Genomic DNA, 19,622 nt, shown 5'->3' on the forward strand with positions numbered 1-19,622 from the left:
TCCAACGACAACATCGTGTGCGGGAATCACAGTCGATTGAACCGGTCATTTCTCTAGGATAACCCCGAGTTAGTCCAAGTTTAAGGTATTTCAGTGTTTGTTTTACCGGTTTGTTGCCTAAATATATATACAGTCTACTTCTCCTTAAGCCTTTAACCTGTGTGTCTTTCCAATAGTTTGGTTAGAAATGCAATGAAATAGCGTCATGTGGCTAGGTTCTAGCTACAATGTCTATAAGTGCGTTTTTCGTCGCCAGTGTTGGTTTTATGTGTGATTTTCCCGAGAAAGGGATGTGTAATCACGCGTAGCCAAAATATTTCATAATTCACGCGCAGCTGTCCCTTTTGCATACCATTTTTAATTCGTTAATCGGTCACTGTTAGTCTAATGCTGTAGCTGTGTTGGCTCGCTAATCAGTGGACTGCCTTGCAGTCTGGTTTCAGGCGTTTACGATATGCAGGGAGATTTTTGCATTTCGTGGCCTCAGCGGGGTTTCATATGTTCCTCTAAAAATCCAGATTAGGTGTCTGCAGATGGCGACTGCCTCAGATTATTTAGATTGATTTAAATGGAGTCCATCTTGGACCAGAAGTAAACCAAGTCATGAATTCCACGTAGCGTAGGTAATTGTCTCCTGGCTAAACTCTGGTTCGTGATCTTGACTCTTACTGGTCTCATCTCAGAGTTTCTTTTGGAAACTCAATTTAAAATGGCGTTGGGTTTATTCTAGGTCCAATTTAAGACGAGCAACATTGCTCTATGACTGGAAGGCAAAGATATGCACAAAGGTTTTACTATTTCATAATTGTTGTTTGTTTGTTTTTCAGGTCTTAACCCAAATATGTCCTTTCGTGGAGGCGGGGGTAGGGGAGGTCGCGGTGGTGGATCTTATCGAGGAGGTGGAGGCAGAGGAGGTGGAGGAAGAGGAGGTGGCCGAGGAGGCTTCCACAGACAGCAAGACTTTGGCCCTCCAGAGCATGTAGTCGGTACGGTCACAGCATTCATTGAATTTGACACTGTAATGCTGACCTGCACTTTAAGATATTATAGTAATGTAGTTTTAGTTTTTCATGAATTGGGGTTCAGGGTTCTGATTCTAGAAAGGGTAGTAGTGGGTAAGTTTTAGGCCTTGAGGTTGCAGCCGCTTTGAGCCGTTGAGTTAGAAACATAGTGTGGCATAGTTTGGTTGTTCAGTGAGCACAGCCAGCAGAGAACCTGAATATACCATCATAGTGTCTCTGAAACACACTGGATAATTTTTTATTCTCATTTCTCCACAGAACTGGGAGAGTTCATGCACCCTTGTGAGGATGACATTGTGTGTAAATGTGTAACTCAAGAGAACAAAGTGCCTTATTTCAACGCCCCAGTCTACCTGGAAAACAAGGAACAGATCGGGAAAGTAGACGAGATCTTTGGTCAGCTGCGTGACTTTGTATCCTTTCCTCCATGATCTGGACTGTAAGTGTGCCTGTTGAGTCTGAGGGAGATTTGTTACGGATGGTTAGATCTGTCAGAGCGTTACATCAGGCTCACCTCTGATGTCTGATTGGCCAATCTCACCTGTCTGTTGTTTGTCCTTAATAAAGATGACAGTATTTTTCAGTCAAACTTTCAGAAAACATGAAGGCGTCTTCATTTAAGAAACTGCAGAAGGTAAGTCTGCTGCTTCAGGTTCTGAAGTTGTCAGAGTGTTCTCTCTGTGACCGTGGTATTTTAGCAGATGTGACTATGAGGTTATTTGCTTAAAGTCCGTGCAGTGCAGTGATTTGTTCTGTGGTGTTAGATGTTTGCATGGGTAGAACTTTTGGAGCAGTAAATTGGACTGCTGTCGGTAGAGTGAAATTTTCAGAGTGGATTCGCCAGATCAGTGGGATATGTCAGTAAAAAGAATCCAGGATTTTAGCCTAAATTCAAATGCATTTCATGTGCCCATTGATTATATAAGCTAAACAACACTAACTAAACTACTTTTACAATACAGCCACTAACTAAACTAATTTTACATTTCTAAAGATAAGTCAAAGTACTGCTGTCTTATTGATGAGAATTATCATTGTTTCCTTAACTATGGTGACACATTTTGGTAAGGGTAGTGCTGTCATTTGGTTAAATGTGGCATTGTTGTTCAGGGTAAATGTGGTATTTTCATTTTGGTAAATGTGGCATTGTGATTTGGGTAAATACAGCATTGTCATGTGGGTAAGGTCAACGTTGTCATTTGGGTAACTGCTGTTGTGGATGCTCCAACAGTTTTACATCGATCCCATGAAGCTGTTGCCCCTCCAGAGGTTTCTGCCCAGACCGCCTGGAGAGAAGGGACCTCCACGGGGGGGCAGAGGAGGAGGAAGAGGTGGAGGTAGAGGAGGTGGCCGTGGAGGTAAGGACACCCATTTCGAAACAATGAGCAATGACATATTCAATGAAAGTAAAGGTGTAATTTTTAATGAGGATCCAGTTCTCATGCTTGAAAAACCCAGTGGTAAGCTGTGCGGGTGGGAGGAGCAGACATAGCTGTGAGACCTACTGACTGTAACGGTGGGTTTGCAGGTGGATTCCGTGGGGGCCGCGGGGGTGGTGGAGGTCGTGGGGGTGGTTTTGGAGGAGGTCGAGGAGGAGGAGGGTTCAGAGGAGGAAGGGGTGGAGGTGGAGGCCGTGGATTCAGAGGTGAGTCGGAACTTTTCAGAATTTCAGTTGAAATGCTTCTCATTTCCTTAGTTAAGACCTGGTTCTGTCCATTCACATAATGTCTAAATCCTCCAGGTTTACAATATAGTGCAACTAAGTGCAAATTTCTCAGTTAACTCTTCTGAATATGGGGGAATTATCATTTTTCTTGTTGTGTTCATTCCAGGTGGAAGATGAAGACGTTGGCACCGTATGGCATCTTCTCCTTTGTCTGCCTCAGCGTAAGCTTCTGGTGGGAAGTAACAGAGAGGCAGCTTTTGAGATGTGGATCAGTGGGACTTACATGTACCTGTTGGATGCCTTTTTTGTACGCTTATCTGATTTTATTATTATTTTGTAGTGAATATGAAGTTCTTTGAAATATTTTTACTTTATATGATGCTCATATCTGGTATCAAATGCCACTGATGTATTTCTGCAGTGAGGTTTCTGTTTTTTTTGGTTTGTTTTTCTTTTCTGAGTTCCTATTTGTTTGTTGATTTCTGTTCTGGAATTTGATTTTTCAGTCTCTGTCAGCAAGACTGCTGGCTAATGGTCTTTTTATATGACATGCAGAAACATGATTAAATGATCTGTGAAGAGCCCATTGATATTTATTGAGTACTTTGCTATAATAGAGAAGTTTTTTGGTCGCTGTGATTTGGACCATATGTGCGATAAAGTTAGGACTTCCAGTGACTTTCATGAAACAGGTCAAATCAGGATAAAGCATCAATTTACTACAAAGAGTTTTATTTGTACAAACTGTATTTGTATCCTTGGACAGCATCAGACTGACGATTTAAAAGAAAACGAATAAAAGACCACATTTCATCTTTATGCTTTTTTCCATTTGTTTGTAATGTCTACAATTGAGAACTACCCAGCTTTTTCTGCCCCGTAATAACAACTGCAGTCACAAACTTATCGACCACCGACTCCTAAGTCTGCTCCTGGAAGGCCAAAGTCCTGCTGGGTTTCATAGCAACCAACCATTCTGATGTCTTGATTGGTTGAGGAGTGATTGCACCTGTTTACCAGGTAAGACTTGACCCCTAATTTTTGGGGGAGCCTGTGAAAACAACAGGATCCCTGTCCTGTATAACAAGGATTTTTGGGACCTCGCCCTGAATACAGCTAAAACATGTTGAAAATTGTTGATGTGTTTCAATACAACGATCCCTCTGTGCAAGCCTGTTTGTCTTTAGAGGTGTGTCTCAAGGTTGTGCAACCAGAACAGATATGTCCCTCACACCTGGCGCCTTAAGAATACATTATTTACCTGTATAACCAAACTCTCAGTGAAGAGATCCACCCCTTCTCCTGATTGGCTAAAGTTTGTCATCTGTAAGCTCACTGGGTAGTTATGAACAACAGCCTTGCTAGCGTGATGAAAAAAACATCAAAAGTTTGCATTATAAGGGTGAAGTTTGATCCTAAGCGTCTACTTCCTGTGTCGGGCGGAGGATAGAACATGGACACCGCCGGGAAAGTAAGTAAAAATCAACTTGTGTTGTAAAAAGAGGAAAGGTTGCCACACTTTAATATCGTTAACCTTGTTCTCTTCACGTTCAGGGGAATGTGTCAGATATACTGGGCTGAGTGGAAATGTGTTTGACTACAAAAATTGATCACATTGTCAATTAAAAACATTAACAGCATTAACATTGTCCTTCAGTGTTTTGTAGAAACACCATACAGAACCATTGTAAGTCATGCATAAACCAAACTGTTATTTTACTTCTGTCAATAATCTTAATTACCTTAATAAGGAGTTCGTACAATGGACACTGGCTCATTCATGTTTTTTGATTTGTAGGAGTTTTAAATATTGTGAGGAACTGAGTCTCCTATTAAATACAAATATTCACACTCAATTGGCTTGATGTAATTATTGTACCAGTTTCATGATACTACATGAATAAGCTGCGTAGGAGACAAAGTCAGTCAGGAACAACCATCCGGATAACGCACAAAGACATATTCATTGTTACGGTTAACAGAATTACCTAGGACATGCAGATTATCAGAGAGTCCCATTCTAGTTTATTAGTAAAGACAGTGTATAGCAGTTACACTGTTCTGTTCCTGAGTTCTGTCCACACATGGACAGGGGCTATGGTCTGTATGTCATACATGGACAGGGGCTATGGTCTGTATCTCATGTCTATGGATGAAGGTTCAGAGACATCTACTACTATAATCTCCTGTTCTGCTGATCTGGCACAAGTCTTGAGGAAACAAATTCTACCATGCACAGCAGATCTAAGAATGACCATATTAATGCCAAATTCTTGCCAAATGAGTAATAGGTAGCTGTTTCTGCAGATCTGTTTTTAATGACATGACTGGAATGTGTACCTGGGCCTCAGACAGATAAAGCGCAAGAGAGTTATGATAGGACTCTGCAGTAAAGATTTCAGTCCTTGTCAAATCATTTCTTTGTTTGTTTGTTTTTTTGTTGTTTGTTTTTGTTTGGTTTTTAGCAATTACATAACAAAATTTGAACAAAACAAGCAAATACTTAAATGCACGGGTAGCACAATACTAATTGAAGCAAAGGCAAAATAAATAATACTACCAAGATGGAAATTTATACACATTTTTGTGTAATTCCTGGATTTATTATCTGTCTGTAGGCATTTGCAATAGGTGAATATAAGTTCAGTATTCTGTATTCATTCCATACTTTATGCTTTTACTAATGAGGAAATATAGCCCTGTCCAGTGTGTGATGTCAACAGGATAAAGGCTGTACACAGTCCATTTCACAGAGGTACGTGTTTGTACTCCATAAGCAGAGCAAAGCTGTAATCTGAGATAATAACAGGTTCCTGGCTGCCCTGGCTGGATTTCTCTCTCTCTGTTGGATATTAACCCATACAGACTGGCCTTAGAAAGTGTCTCTGCTACTCACAGTTACTGACAGAGAACTAAACCTTTGAACGACAGGTACAACAACAATACTGTGTGTCTTCTGCAGGTTATCAAGTGTAAGGCAGCAGTCGCCTGGGAGGCTGGGAAGCCTCTGTCCATTGAAGAGGTGGAGGTAGCTCCACCTAAAGCCCATGAAGTACGCATTAAGGTAACTATCTTCATGTTTGATGTGTAACAGGCAAACACAGCACAGTGATTCAGAGGATAAAGTCCAAAACTCTAAAAAGCTGCACATCATAGTTTTCCATGGGCAAGTTCTCTCCACAAATCTCTTTTGTCTGTGTAAACCCCAATGTTCACCTTACGTCAGCCTCATGACCTTTAAACTGTAAACTAAACACAGGAGCTCAAGTGTTCAGTGATGAAAAATGGAGGAGTCTGCGATCAGTCCCCAAAAACAATAAGCACCTTGTCTATTTGTCCCCCAGATCTTGATTCTAGAAAACTCAGCTAAAATAAAACACAATAATAATAATAATAATAATAATAATAATAATAATAATAATAATAATAGCTTTTTTACAATTCACAACATCAAAAAGTCTTTTGAGCGCATATCATACCCCTGTTCAAGCACCACAGAATTGTATGAAATTGTATTGAACTGTATGAAAATGGGAAACGGGGAACTCCAGTCCAGTGAAGATAGTGATAATGGCCTTTATGTGTTTTCTCTAGGTCCATGCTACAGGAGTGTGTCACACAGATTCATACACTCTGAGTGGGAAAGACCCTGAGGGAGTTTTCCCTGTCATCCTGGGACATGAAGGAGCTGGGACGGTTGAGAGTGTGGGAGAGGGGGTCACCAAGTTCAAACTAGGTTGGGCAAAAATTTGTTCTTCTAATTCTGTACTGCTGTCATAATCTTGTTATGATCATTTTGTTACATTAAGCATTGTAGTTAAATAAGTAGATAGGCTTGACATGTCTAAGAAACCTTAAATTCTGAGATGCTTTGATTTCCATTTCCAAGGTGACACGGTCATTCCACTCTATGTACCCCAGTGTGGAGAGTGCAAGTTCTGTAAAAACCCCAAAACCAACCTCTGTCAGAAGATCAGGTAACTACTGAGTGCTAATGTTTGTGTCAGTTAGTATTGGTTTGTTCTGAACATAAAAGTTCATCCTGAATCCATGTCAATGTGAAAATGTAAGTCGCTTTGGCTAAAAGTGTCTGCCAAATAACAAAATTGTAATTGTAAAATGTTTGATCAACTGGAAGAGGAATTGAAACTGAGGCATTGTCTGCTCTCAGTTAAACTGATCTGGACCTGTGGCATTTGGCTTTTCCTTCAGGGTGACCCAGGGCCAGGGACTGATGCCTGATAAAACATCCAGGTTCTCCTGTAAGGGAAAGCAGCTCTTCCACTTCATGGGGACCAGCACCTTCTCTGAGTACACGGTGGTGGCTGAAATCTCTCTGGCCAAGGTGGATGCGAAAGCACCCCTGGACAGAGTGTGTCTGCTGGGCTGTGGCATCTCCACTGGATATGGAGCTGCTCTCAACACAGCTGGGGTAAACTGTTCAAGCTTGGCCTTTGAAATTCTTAACAGGAACTTTTAAACAGGATACATCTGGTGACTCTGGTTTAAGGAGCTTTTCGTGGCTCTATCAAATATCCTATTTACCAGAATAGAAAATAGAAAATACAATTTCTTGAAGCTTATACCTGTTATATGCCACCAAGGGTAAACGTGTTCATAACAAAATGATAACTCAACAGATAAGGAAATTGTTCTTTGAACACTCTGGAATGGACAAAACTACATGTATGTTCATCCACATTCTCTAATTCATGTCCAAGGTGGAATCTGGTTCTACTTGTGCTGTTTTTGGATTGGGGGCAGTGGGCTTGGCTGTCATCATGGGTTGCAAAGTTGCTGGAGCAACCAGGATAATCGGTGTGGACCTTAACAATGACAAATTTGAGATTGCCAAAATATTTGGGGCCACTGAATTTGTGAACCCCAAAGATCACAAAAAACCCATTCAGGAGGTTCTTGTGGAACTGACAGATGGAGGGCTGGACTACTCCTTTGAGTGTGTTGGTAATGTTGGCATCATGGTGAGTTTTGGAGTCAGGTTGTAAAAGACATTGTTTTTTCTCTCATCTGAAGGTATGTGTTTAAAAACAGAGACATCCCAGAGGTCCTGTAAAATAAAACTTGTTATAACATTCCCAGAGAGCAGCTCTGGAGGCGTGTCACAAGGGCTGGGGCACCAGTGTCATTGTGGGCGTGGCTGCAGCCGGGGAGGAGATCTCCACACGCCCATTCCAACTAGTCACTGGGCGCACGTGGAAGGGCTCTGCATTTGGAGGTAAATTTCAGACATAATCTGCAAGACCAGTAGTTCTTCACCCATAATTCCTCAGGCACTGCACACATCTGATACAGCTGAATGCCAGCACACCTGAGTGAGAGAGCCAACTAACCATGTGAAATTCAATCAGGTATGCCTCAGGCCGATTTCAGAATTCTTATAGAATGAAGTCTTCATGGAATTGGAGGGTGGGAGTGGGTGGACTTACTGTCCTAGACCAGTGGTCCTCAATCCCACTCCTGGGGGACCCTTGCTCTGCATGTTTTCCATCTTCTCCTGCTCTACCTAGCTGACTGAACTCATCAGTGGTGCTTTTGATTGGCTGAGCAGACCTGATTTAATCAAGAGCATGTTAATCACACTAATCAAGTATGTTCTGAGCAAGGATAGATAGAGGATATGCAGAGCAGGGGTCCCCCAGGCGCAGGATTGAGAACCACTATCTTAGACAAAGCTGTGCCATCTTCAGTTCATCCTGTTTGTATGCATTCTGTGAAAACATGTGGTCTACACTCAGAGATCATGCTTTGTAATGCCTTCTTTCACAGGCTGGAAGAGTGTGGAGAGTGTTCCTAAGTTAGTGGGCGATTACATGGCCAAGAAGCTGTTGGTGGATGAGTTTGTGACCCATACACTGCCCTTCACCCAAATCAATGAGGCTTTTGACCTCATGCATTCTGGAAAATGGCAAGCAGTTTTATATCATGCTCCTAATAATGACAAGATTGATAAAATAACTACTTTGTTTAATAAATTCAATAATTAATAATACTTTCCTCTTTTTTTTTTTAACTCTCTCTTCTAGCATTCGTGCTGTTCTGCAGTTCTGAAGTACCGACCAGATTAAAAATTAAAATGCCACTCCGTGAACCTACATTTTGCAGCATAAGGATGCTTTGTTTGCTACCACGTTCCACACGTACCTCTTGGATTGGTGTACAGTGCTGACTACACTCTCTGTGGAATCACAAATAGAAATATTAAAGCTTTAAAAGAACAGAATGGTGTTTGTGCTGTTTTCTCGTTTGCACGAGCGTTGAAGTTTTTAGTGGTTTTCCCAGATGCTTTGGCAAGAGAGCGAGTTTTACGTAATTATTCAGGTGTTGCCTACCATGCCCACCTTTGCTCCTAGATCACATCGGTAACAAAACTTTGAATTCGCCTATGCGTTACTTTACATTTTCTTTCAAAGGTTTAACTCAATCACGTTCAGTGGAAAAGATTATGACACATTTTATGAAAATCATATTTCCCCTACTGCACCGGCGTCACTAAACAAACAAACAAGTTTCTCGTGCAACTTTTGTATGAAAGACACAATGTTAGCTGTTCGGCTATTTGAACACTCATTCATTAGTCAGTTGTTCTTTTTTAATTCGGTTAAAATCCGCTGTTCCTCTGTGATTCGTGTTCATTATCATTCGCATATTTTGTTCACAAATCACAGAACGCTGTTCCACAGCGTCGCTGAGAAAAACGACACTTGTCTTCCACATAAAGGGCTTGACTGGGCCTACTTCTCTGATTGGTGGAGAGTGTGATTCTTTAACTCTTCACGCCATATTCCTCCTTCCCTCCCTTCTGGTTAAAGACAGCATGGACACAGTCGGAAAAGTAAGTTATCTAACTTATTCTTACAAAAGGCTTTAAAAGACAACGTTTCATGTTCACAGTTTCGCATTAAAAATAGTTGATACGAGGGGGTGAGTTGCTATAATTCGCGGCAGACAAAACTGTACTTTCCACGGATTGCATTGCATGCAGAATCGCGTACTGTCGGACCTAACAAAGATACATTATGCCTTGTCGGGTGTCGAATTTTCGGTACTTAACCCGCTTGCTGGAGGACTGACCATGATGTAATGACACAGGAATTAAGCCCAAAAGAGCCGTGCTAAAAGCTAAAAGTAAACGCGGGGACGTAAACGTTCGCATTCGAGCTAGGATAAACAATAGTTCCGCCATGCACAAAGAATATCTTTTATACCTGAAATCGGAATAGAGAAACTGTTTAGTGTCAAAGCTATCCACCGTCTACTGCGTCCGAATAGAAGACCATAACTGGAGAGGCGAATGGCCGTGTAGTACTAATTTACTCTCGACCGCAGAGGTTGTCATCTGGTGTCAACATGTCCAGGTTCACAACTCCATCATAAGTGATAAATTTAACGCGAGATTTCAAACCATGCTTAATTTAAACCAGACTGTCGATCGTTTACGTAGCTTTGTGTGTACAAATAATACTAGTTAATAACACGAGCATATTGAAATATTCCGTTTTACGCAGGTTCTCAAGTGTAAGGCAGCGGTCGCCTGGGAGGCTGGGAAGCCTCTGTCCATCGAGGAGGTGGAGGTAGCTCCACCTAAAGCCCACGAAGTACGCATTAAGGTAAGTCTTTCAGTAGGCAGACATCTGCCAGTGAATTTGGTTACTCATTAGGTTTTGCGGAAAAACTGCATCCATGTGAGAGTGACTGCAAAGTTACCTGTATTGGATGGTGTGCTCGCCAACAATCTTTAGGAAAAACAAACAACAGAAAATGAAGCACTTGTTAATTCTGAGGTTTTTTAGTGAGTGTATTGCTGTTTAGTATGTTTTTCTGCATCATTGGAGTGCAATAAGAGTATATGCACATTTCTCAATTGTGTGTCTTTCATGTGTGTAGTCTCTCATACAGCTATTACTTTGAACACACATCCTAACAGGCTTGGTCTGTGGACGTGATCTGGGAACAGGACAGGACAGTTTCTCCCTACACTGGGATTTATACCAGATCAGCTGATTTATACCAGACCAGCTGCTAACACCCTTATCTGGAATCTTTCCAGCATATCTGTAGTAAAATGAAATTAAGGAAACCAGTTCTCACACCAGGGTTGAGGACTATGGTCTGGCATCAAATTTGAGTACAAGTGGGGAATGTATTAGCTCTTGTCCTCATTCAGTAGTCTCCCACGTTGAGACGAGTGAAGCTAAAGCAAACTCTTCCAGCTGTCCTAAGGTCTAGGAGCAGAGCACTGGTTCAACTCTTCTCTCACTCTGTCACACACCTGGTTGTTCGTTACTGCCACTGAGCAGTGTGGCACGGGCTGACATGCTCACCTGTTGGAACACTCCTGGTTGTTGCTGGCAAGGATGGCAATTGTACACAGCTGACATTTGATCTGTGGACTGCAGATGTGCCACTCTTCCTGACCCATGTTGTGTGGGCACATGCATGTACTTGTTATAGCACTCTAACCTGGTTCAGCTCTCAGGAGCCTCCTCAAATGGACCCTCAAATCAAACTTTGAATGTAGTTTATGTAATGTATGTATTAACAAACCACAAACCTAACACTGGTACAATTCTGAAAAAGAAACACAGGTTGTAAATTGCATGTTAACAGAGTGTGAAATTTGGTGAGCTGAAGTTGCAATAAGATGTTTAAAGTAATGTTTGGTATGCACATTGCTTTAGCTTGTTGAGCATGGACATGAATGCATTTGCAAAATGCTAGAGTATCGGACTGACATCCGACTCTCTGCATGAAAATGATCCAGTGTAAACTTGCTTGTTTTGCATTATGTTTAGCTCGAATGTCTTTAATCAGACCAATCTAATGCAGGTCAGAGTGTGTCTCTGATGAATCATTCGAAATAGTCCTCCTCATGTGTTGCAGACTGGCTAATGGGTTTATCTATGTATGACTGTGCATGGCTCAGCTTTGTGCTATGTGTTTTCTCCAGGTCCATGCTACAGGAGTATGTCACACAGATTCATACACTCTGAGTGGGAAAGACCCTGAGGGAGTTTTCCCTGTCATCCTGGGACATGAAGGAGCTGGGACGGTTGAGAGTGTGGGAGAGGGGGTCACCAAGTTCAAACCAGGTTGGGCAAAAATTTGGATAAGAAGATGACTGGATGTTCCTCAGACATATACATGGTTTATTATGTATGTGAATGTGTGTGCATATGTAATTTCTATTTTAATATCTGGAATAATGCATTTTTGCAAAAAGCCCCAAAAATTGAAACTGTAATGTAGGTTTCTAATTAACTTGAAACAGTATCTTCTCCTGCATGCCAAAGATATGAGCTTAATTTTCTCTGCAGCCTGTTAATTATAGTGAATATGTCTCTCTCCTCCCTCCCAAGGTGACACGGCCATTCCACTGTATGTACCCCAGTGTGGGGAGTGCAAGTTCTGTAAAAACCCCAAAACTAACCTCTGTCAGAAGATCAGGTAACCACAAAATCTCTATTCCTCATTTTGTCTTGTCCTCTGTAAACCACAGATGGATTCTCTGTTGGTAGAGTGAACCCCTAGTTCCCTGTTATCTGTTTGAAATGTGGTCGGGGTTGGTCAGTATAAAAACAGCAGCAGTGTAACATCACCAAATGTACTCAGCAGTTTTCTCTTGGAAAAAACAAACAAACCAAAAAAACCAAAAAACGGTCTTATCTCTGCTTCAGTTGCTTACTTTCCTGAGTGCAACTGAAATCTGATATTTTTTTTTCCCTTTCAGTTTATAGATAAATCGGGCCATTTATGAATACAGTGTTAAAAAGCAGAGAAGACAAAAGTGTTACTGTCGGCCACTTTGCATGTTAGAAAAGTGAAATAAGGACATTGTGTTCACAGTGAACATGGATCAGGATGCAGTTTTAAACCGCATTCCAATTCACAGGCATTGACTGAATGTGTTTAGCTGGCTGGATGCAGAGTTCAGCGATGAATTAGGGATGTCAGTATTACCAGAGACACATGGTGAGAGACTCTATAACCAGAGAGACACACGGTGCGCTCTGTCACAGGAGGTCCTGGATATTTTGGCATATGCTAATATGGATGTAACTGGGGTTTTCCCGTCCCTGGCCTTGGAACCCACTAGACTGGATTATTTTGGTGGAAGCCAACGTTAACTGAATGTGTTCAGATAATCACAGGGCTTGGCCAGTGAGTGGGTTAAATTACCTCTGTGTGTGTGTGTGTGTATGTGTGTGTGCGCGCGCGCGTGAGTGTGCTCAGCTGTGTGAAGGTCTAGAGTTATGGAACACCTCACTAGATCAGTCTGTAATATGTAGTCTGGAGATTTCTGGGTTATCGTTCATATCCCTAATTTATAATCTCCCTATGTCTGTGAATTTTCTTATTTTATGTTTATGTCCTGTCCCTGTCCTGTCTCTGTGTCACTCCCTGACCTTTGGCACACCTTATTCACTGTATTTTCCAGTTATTACAACCTACATGAATAAAACTGATGGTTTTACACCCTACATGAATAACACTGATGGTAATAGCTTGATGTAGAAAACCTGTTTTAGAAAACTGATGAAGTAATGAAACTCTGTTGAAAGATGAGTCATAAAGGGAGAAATGAGTCTCCATTAAGGTCAAAGGACATTGACATCCACTGGTATTAATGCCTGTGTTTACATACACCTTAACATTAACTGGTCTGCTGTTTGGGAAGAAGTCATATGTAAATACCAAAATCACAGTTAATAATCACAGTAAACACAGTTATAGTAAAGCATATGGAGTACTCCGGTCTTACATTGAAAATATACGCTTACAATCACTTACATTTTACATAAAAATCAATTACATTTCTTTGTTTTCGGGTTACCTACAGAATGATCCCACATTCTTTGATTTGTGCTGAGTAATCAGTTATTATTCTGGAATTTCCATGTTAACAGGGAAGTTGTAACAAGCTTAATGGACTGTAGTTGTAATCTCCGTATTGACTTTGATTGCCTTCAGGGAATGTAAAAGTCGTTAGTGAAGGTTTTAGCTCCCATCTGGAGAAGACTCTTTCTTAAGAATCTTTGAGTGTGCTTTGCTGTGTTGTGTTCATAGGCATTAACCAGTTTGGTCATGATGTTTCAGTGCTACGTCCTCTCTCTCCCTCAGGGTGACCCAGGGCCAGGGACTGATGCCTGATAAAACATCCAGGTTCTCCTGTAAGGGAAAGCAGCTCTTCCACTTCATGGGGACCAGCACCTTCTCTGAGTACACGGTGGTGGCTGAAATCTCTCTGGCCAAGGTGGATGCGAAAGCACCCCTGGACAGAGTGTGTCTGCTGGGCTGTGGCATCTCCACTGGATATGGAGCTGCTCTCAACACTGCTAAGGTCAGAGAAGATTTCAAAACGGCTGTAGTAGGGCTGCAACAATGACTGCATCACTGCCATATCGTGGTACATGTCACCGCCATTACCATCATAGCAGCAAACCCCCCCCCCCCCCCCCCCCCACCTGAGAGTGCTGCCATCCTCATGTAGCTTTTGGCTTGGTCTGTGGCCTTGTATACACGTATCCGGATATTTTCAAAAACTCGCTTGTTTCTAACAGTTTTCACATCCACAGTACACACGTTTTTTTTTTTTTTCCTTAATCTCTCTTCATGAGAATGAGAAAACGATTATAAAATGCCCAGACCTCTGCACTGAGCATATGTATATATAATATTTAGCAAGCGCATCACGTCATTGTAACCTTATGGTCGACTGACCAATCAAATCATTCGAGAGGACTGACACTGAGGAGAAGCGGTTTGCGAGTTTGGTGTTGAAAACTAGTGGGCAGTTGCCACTGTCAACAAATAACATTATGGAGGAAAACACTCAGTGAATGATTACCTCTGTCTATACCCATGTTTATTAATTACATGTAAATATTGCATTCAAATGAATGACATGTAACATGTAACTATAATTGGCCATGTCGCTAGTGATTGCAACGAATCCCCAGGACTGCACATCATGGCAACATTAGCAGAGAAGATAGACAGGCCATGCAGAAATAGTCTTTTTAATTATGTTTATTTTTAACTCTTCAGCTCATCAATTTCAGTATATTTGGGTTCCACACAGCGAAACACCTCACAAATTTCGCCCTACAACTTGGGGGCAGCCATGGTCTAGAGAACCGGGCTTGTGACTGGAGGGTTGCCGGTTCAATTCCTAGGCCCAACATCCATGGCTGTGTGCCCTTGAGCAAGGCACTTAACCCTGATGCTCCCCGGGCGCAGAGGAATGCTGCCCACTGCTCCTGCGTCTGTTGTGTGTACCGGTGTGTTGGATTGGTTAAATGCAGAGGACAAATTCACTACTCACTGTTCACAGTGTGTGTGCAATCACTGGAACTTAAACTTAAACTCTGGCTCTGAGAGCGTGGTCGCAAAAACAGTGAGCAAGTCACCTAGCTCAAAAGTTCGAGTGCTTAAATGAAGGTCTACAGTGGTCTATTTGCCCCGACCAGTATGAGGCGCCATTGTGGACACAACTCGTGCGAAAAATGCGAGAGAGAGCGAACCCTTTTTGCTTGGGAGAGATCGAGTTACCAGGCGAGAGAGGGCCAGGTAGCCCGCAAGAGCAATTGAAACCCTGCAAGAGGGGTTGAAGCCCTGTAGTGGCAGGTCCAGTGGTCAGCGCGTGTGAATGAAAGTTGCTTGCGATAGAGATCCAATGAGCAATCTGTTGTTGCTGTTGTCCATAGACCCAATCCCACAATGCCCCACCCAAGCTGTTAACCCGGCTTCATTGAAAAGGAATGAGAAAGTTTCGCTTTGCTCAATTCGCTTCGTGCCAGTGGACACGCACCGTAACGCGGGACAAGTCAAATGAATGAGTAATTAAACACAGGGAGGTTTGTTTGCGGTATTATGGCAAACCGCAAAGGTGGCATTCTTTGAATACTGCGGTAAGGAAATTTCCATACCGCAACAGCCCTAGCCTGTACTGAAGTTTATTGACACAAACACAGATTATGGATGTTAAACTTCATCAAGACAAATGTAAATGTTTTTACAGGAGTATCTTTAATATAACTGTACTGCAATGCTTTTTGCAGTTTGTATAGCCAGCCATGCATGTCCAGGACTTCATTCACTTTAATCAGAAATATTAGTTTCTTTCTTATAATTGAACTCTCTGTTAATATCCAGCCATTGTCTTGATTTGCACTTGGGGGTGGTGTAAAACCCCAAATGACTTTATGCATTCTCTTGGATGCTCTTAAGTCACACATTGCAAAAATGTATATTCTCTTCACACTCTGCCACCTGTCAGGTGGAGCCTGGTTCTACATGTGCCGTGTTTGGTTTGGGAGCTGTTGGACTTGCCGTCATCATGGGCTGCAAGGCTGCTGGTGCCACAAGGATCATCGGCATTGATGTCAATCAGGACAAGTTTGAGATTGCCAAGAAGTTTGGGGCCACCGAGTTTGTGAACCCCAACGACCATAAGAAACCCATTCAGGAGGTCCTGGTTGAGCTGACGGATGGTGGGGTGGACTACTCCTTTGAGTGCATTGGCAATGTTGGCATCATGGTGAGTCATGTGGAAAAACCCTCCCTGGCTGATGGTAGTGGGTAAAGATGTTTATCAGAATGGATCATGAATATTTTAACGGGAAACACCTCTCTTTTTTCCAACTGAAATGAATAACTTCATTTTTGAGATGTTATTCTGGAATCTGTATCTTGGAATCTATATTATGGAAACTATGCCTTAATGGAAGGAATCACTCTGATATGATGGTTTGGGAAGGTTTATACATTACTTTACAGCGCAGCATTGCCTTAATGTGCCTAAGAACAAAACTTTTGTAATGGCTGTTGTTGTTGTTTTCCCCAGAGAGCGGCACTGGAAGCGTGTCACAAAGGCTGGGGCACCAGCGTCATCATAGGGGTGGCAGGAGCCGGCCAGGAGATCTCCACACGCCCGTTCCAACTGGTCACTGGACGCACCTGGAAGGGCACTGCTTTTGGGGGTGAGGTTAAGGAGTGATGTAACGGGGCAAGGATGTGCGACTGTTCTTTTGATGAATGTCTTTTGGTTTATGAGGTAGTACAACACCCTAGCTATTCACCGAAAGCTGTGGGCAAGGAGAGAGTAACTTTTAAGTTAAATTGTACTAGACTGGGATATTACAGAGGAAGACTACAGTTAGAGTTCAGGGTGTTTCATCACCATTCAGTGAATGTAAGCTGTGTAAAAATGAAATTGTTGTGTTATAAATGTTGAAGTGTCAATCTGTTTCCCTTTGCCTTCTTTCCCAGGTTGGAAGAGTGTGGAGAGTGTGCCTAAATTAGTGGAAGATTACATGGCCAAGAAGTTAATGGTGGATGAGTTTGTGACCCATAACCTACCCTTCGCTCAAATCAACGAGGCCTTTGACCTGATGCACTCTGGGAAATGGTATAGAGATTCTTTTTAATGTGTTCTTCATGGACTATGTGTCTTTTAATTGCATTAATGACCACGTCCTATTTTGTGTAATGCTGAATTGCTCTCATATTTGTTTCATTTTTTGTGAAGCAGAACTTGAGATTATTATGGGCAGTCGTTAGCTGCTCTGCCATAAATTTAGTGGTGGACTAAGATTAATCCTGGCCCACAAGACATAGCCTTTGTGCATTCAGTCAAGCTTTTTTATGAAAGCTTCTCTAAATTAACCACAGTTAAAAAATACACGTTACAATGTTAAAAAGGTCATGGATGACAACGTCATCCAGCTAATTCTGCTCTCCTGCTTTATGAAACGTTTGCTTTTCTCCTCTGTTCTATCAGAATAAGCCTGTCATCTATGTGTCCTGTTTTTCTTCTCTATTTCTCCCCCTCAGCATCCGTGCCGTCCTTCAGCTCTGAAGAACAAGTTGGTGAATCAGAGCCATTCGCCTTTACTTCCCCTCCTTCTGCCACACACCAATCAGAGACAATTTAGTACTTAATCTCTGTGCACTTAGTGTCATATGACTCAGTGGTTAGTCTTTACTCTTGTGTTAATTTTCACTTAGAGAGCACATATTTTGAATGGTAATCAACTGAATAAAACTTGACTAAAAAACTACTTCAAATGATGAAGTTTCCTTATATACACTAGCCCTTCCAGTCTTGGATGGTTTTGTTTTTACTCAGCACTGATACTCATGATTCATCTCATTAACTGTTTATGAAGCTCTAGACTGCCTTAATGAAGAGATACAGAAAAACAAGCGTAACTGGGGCCCTGGGGGGGGCTAACGATGAGATGTTACAGCACAGTAATGGGGCTAAATATTTAGAGCAAGTATGTTAAGGCTGGCATTAGCAGATAGTGAAGCTGCCAATGTGAAGTTATGATTTGTTTGTAGATACAAGAAACTGCCAAAGAAAAGGAGATACTGGAATGAAAATGTGGAGTGTACTGTAAGCAGGTTTGTCTGCACAACTGTGTGTGGTCCGACCAAAAGATAATCAAGCAATTAACATCCCGTCCTATACAGCCACGTTTATAAAACGGGTGGTTGTTAAACCACAGTTAGTGGGTAGCTTTGGTGAATACTGTTAAACTACACTGCCTGGCCAAAAACAAAGTCGCACACTAATATTTAATTGGACTACCTTTAGCTTTGATTACGGCACGCATTGTTTCGACGGCCTTATGCAACATCATTTATTTCCCATCCAGAGTTGCATTAATTTTTGGTCGAGATCTTGTTGACGACAGGAAAGTCTAATCTCTCTGTGAAGTCTTCTCCAGCACATCCAAAGACATGGGGTTAAGGTCAGGACTCCGTGGTGGTCAATTCATGTGTGAGAATGATTCCTCATGCTCCCTGAACCACAATTTGAGCTCGATGAATCCTGGCATTGTCGTCCTGGAATATGCCCGTGCTATCAGGGAAGAAAAAAATCCACTGATGGGATAACCTGCTCATTCAGTACATTCAGGTACTCAGCTGACTTCATTTTATTGTCACCTAACATTGCTGAGCCTATACTTCATCAATTGAAGCAACCCCAGATCATCACTGCCTCCAGGCGTTCCAAATCCAAATGCCGAGTTTTTTTGGCCAGGCAGTGTATCTTAGACATGACAAAGAGTGGATAAAGTGACGTTGACATGGAGATTTAAATAAAACGTTATGAACCTGACCGTACGTGCATCATACATATAAAAACATAATCACAGCCTGATTTACTCTTGACCTGTAACGTTCGTGCATTGCCGTGATCTATTGGAGAGTGCAAATTAGAGCGGCAACTAACTAGGTGACTGATGGTGCTTTTTAGAAGAGCTAACATCAGGGTTCGCTTCGACACGTTTACTTCCGGTAAATTTTGATACAAATTACCCCCACGACATGAGAACTCACGTTTGGGCTGCTTCCTGATTTGGCATATGTTGGTCGCGAAAAAAGGGCGGCACGGTGGTTAGCAAGAAGGTCCTGGGTTCGATTCCCGGCCCGGGTTTCTACAGGGAGCTCCGGTTCCCTCCCTCCCACAGTCCAAAAGACATGTAAGTCAGGTGAATTGGAGATACTTAATTGCCCTGCGATGGACTGGCGTCGTGTCCAGAGTGTTTCCCCCGCCAATGAGCTCTGGGCCCCAGCCCCTAATTAGAATTAGGGTAAGTGGTTTGGAAAATGAGTGAATGGACACGTGAGTACGAGTCGACATGTGCCTTTGAATGACAGCGTGTACCGAAAACACCAATAACAAAAATAGCACAGAGTTGAAAACAAACGTTGCGTATTTATTCTTTGTTCGTCTCTGAGGTGTCCAAACAACTTCTTCAAAGATCCTTCTTCAATGAATACAGACAGATGAGATGAGTGGGTGGGTGGGTAAGTTGTGGTAGCCATTGATAAGACATGTGTATTTTAGGCATGCGCAGAAAGAATTTCTGAAGTTGGAAGTTGTCACATTGAGAGGCGCAGCC

The 19,622-nt window shown here is 42.2% G+C and overlaps 3 protein-coding genes across 3 annotated transcripts; all 3 read left to right on the forward strand.

Moving 5' to 3' along the window:
- The first annotated feature begins 5 nt into the window (after window positions 1-5).
- gar1 (GAR1 homolog, ribonucleoprotein) lies at window positions 6-3,466 on the forward strand. Its single transcript, XM_030782339.1, has 7 exons — window positions 6-85; window positions 828-986; window positions 1,281-1,435; window positions 1,597-1,656; window positions 2,254-2,380; window positions 2,551-2,667; window positions 2,855-3,466. Exons 2-7 carry the CDS (start codon window positions 842-844, stop codon window positions 2,863-2,865), a joined length of 615 nt encoding a protein of 204 aa, XP_030638199.1. The 5' UTR covers window positions 6-85; window positions 828-841; the 3' UTR covers window positions 2,866-3,466.
- A 600-nt stretch (window positions 3,467-4,066) lies between these two features.
- LOC115822928 (alcohol dehydrogenase class-3) lies at window positions 4,067-8,926 on the forward strand. Its single transcript, XM_030786893.1, has 9 exons — window positions 4,067-4,159; window positions 5,651-5,752; window positions 6,283-6,424; window positions 6,578-6,665; window positions 6,901-7,120; window positions 7,410-7,670; window positions 7,789-7,924; window positions 8,476-8,614; window positions 8,733-8,926. Exons 1-9 carry the CDS (start codon window positions 4,142-4,144, stop codon window positions 8,755-8,757), a joined length of 1,131 nt encoding a protein of 376 aa, XP_030642753.1. The 5' UTR covers window positions 4,067-4,141; the 3' UTR covers window positions 8,758-8,926.
- A 548-nt stretch (window positions 8,927-9,474) lies between these two features.
- On the forward strand, window positions 9,475-17,768 carry LOC115822938 (alcohol dehydrogenase class-3). Its single transcript, XM_030786905.1, has 9 exons — window positions 9,475-9,541; window positions 10,215-10,316; window positions 11,657-11,798; window positions 12,066-12,153; window positions 13,828-14,047; window positions 15,986-16,246; window positions 16,553-16,688; window positions 16,978-17,116; window positions 17,542-17,768. Exons 1-9 carry the CDS (start codon window positions 9,524-9,526, stop codon window positions 17,564-17,566), a joined length of 1,131 nt encoding a protein of 376 aa, XP_030642765.1. The 5' UTR covers window positions 9,475-9,523; the 3' UTR covers window positions 17,567-17,768.
- The last annotated feature ends 1,854 nt before the right edge of the window (window positions 17,769-19,622 follow it).

Source organism: Chanos chanos, chromosome 1 (genome assembly GCF_902362185.1).
Source record: "Chanos chanos chromosome 1, fChaCha1.1, whole genome shotgun sequence".
NCBI classification, from domain to species: domain Eukaryota; kingdom Metazoa; phylum Chordata; class Actinopteri; order Gonorynchiformes; family Chanidae; genus Chanos; species Chanos chanos.

What these genes read in the sequence shown, in the direction of transcription:
- LOC115822938 (XM_030786905.1), top strand. An exon ending in CCCACGAAGTACGCATTAAG is followed by an intron (nt 10,317 to 11,656) that starts GTAAGTCTTTCA and finishes TGTTTTCTCCAG; the next exon opens with GTCCATGCTACAGGAGTATG. An exon ending in CTGATGCACTCTGGGAAATG is followed by an intron (nt 17,117 to 17,541) that starts GTATAGAGATTC and finishes TCTCCCCCTCAG; the next exon opens with CATCCGTGCCGTCCTTCAGC.
- gar1 (XM_030782339.1), top strand. Translation starts at nt 842, where the DNA reads ATGTCCTTTCGTGGAGGCGGGGGTAGGGGAGGTCGCGGTGGTGGATCT. An exon ending in CCCTCCAGAGCATGTAGTCG is followed by an intron (nt 987 to 1,280) that starts GTACGGTCACAG and finishes ATTTCTCCACAG; the next exon opens with AACTGGGAGAGTTCATGCAC. An exon ending in TTGGTCAGCTGCGTGACTTT is followed by an intron (nt 1,436 to 1,596) that starts GTATCCTTTCCT and finishes TAAAGATGACAG; the next exon opens with TATTTTTCAGTCAAACTTTC.
- LOC115822928 (XM_030786893.1), top strand. An exon ending in GGTCACCAAGTTCAAACTAG is followed by an intron (nt 6,425 to 6,577) that starts GTTGGGCAAAAA and finishes TCCATTTCCAAG; the next exon opens with GTGACACGGTCATTCCACTC. An exon ending in CTCATGCATTCTGGAAAATG is followed by an intron (nt 8,615 to 8,732) that starts GCAAGCAGTTTT and finishes TCTCTCTTCTAG; the next exon opens with CATTCGTGCTGTTCTGCAGT.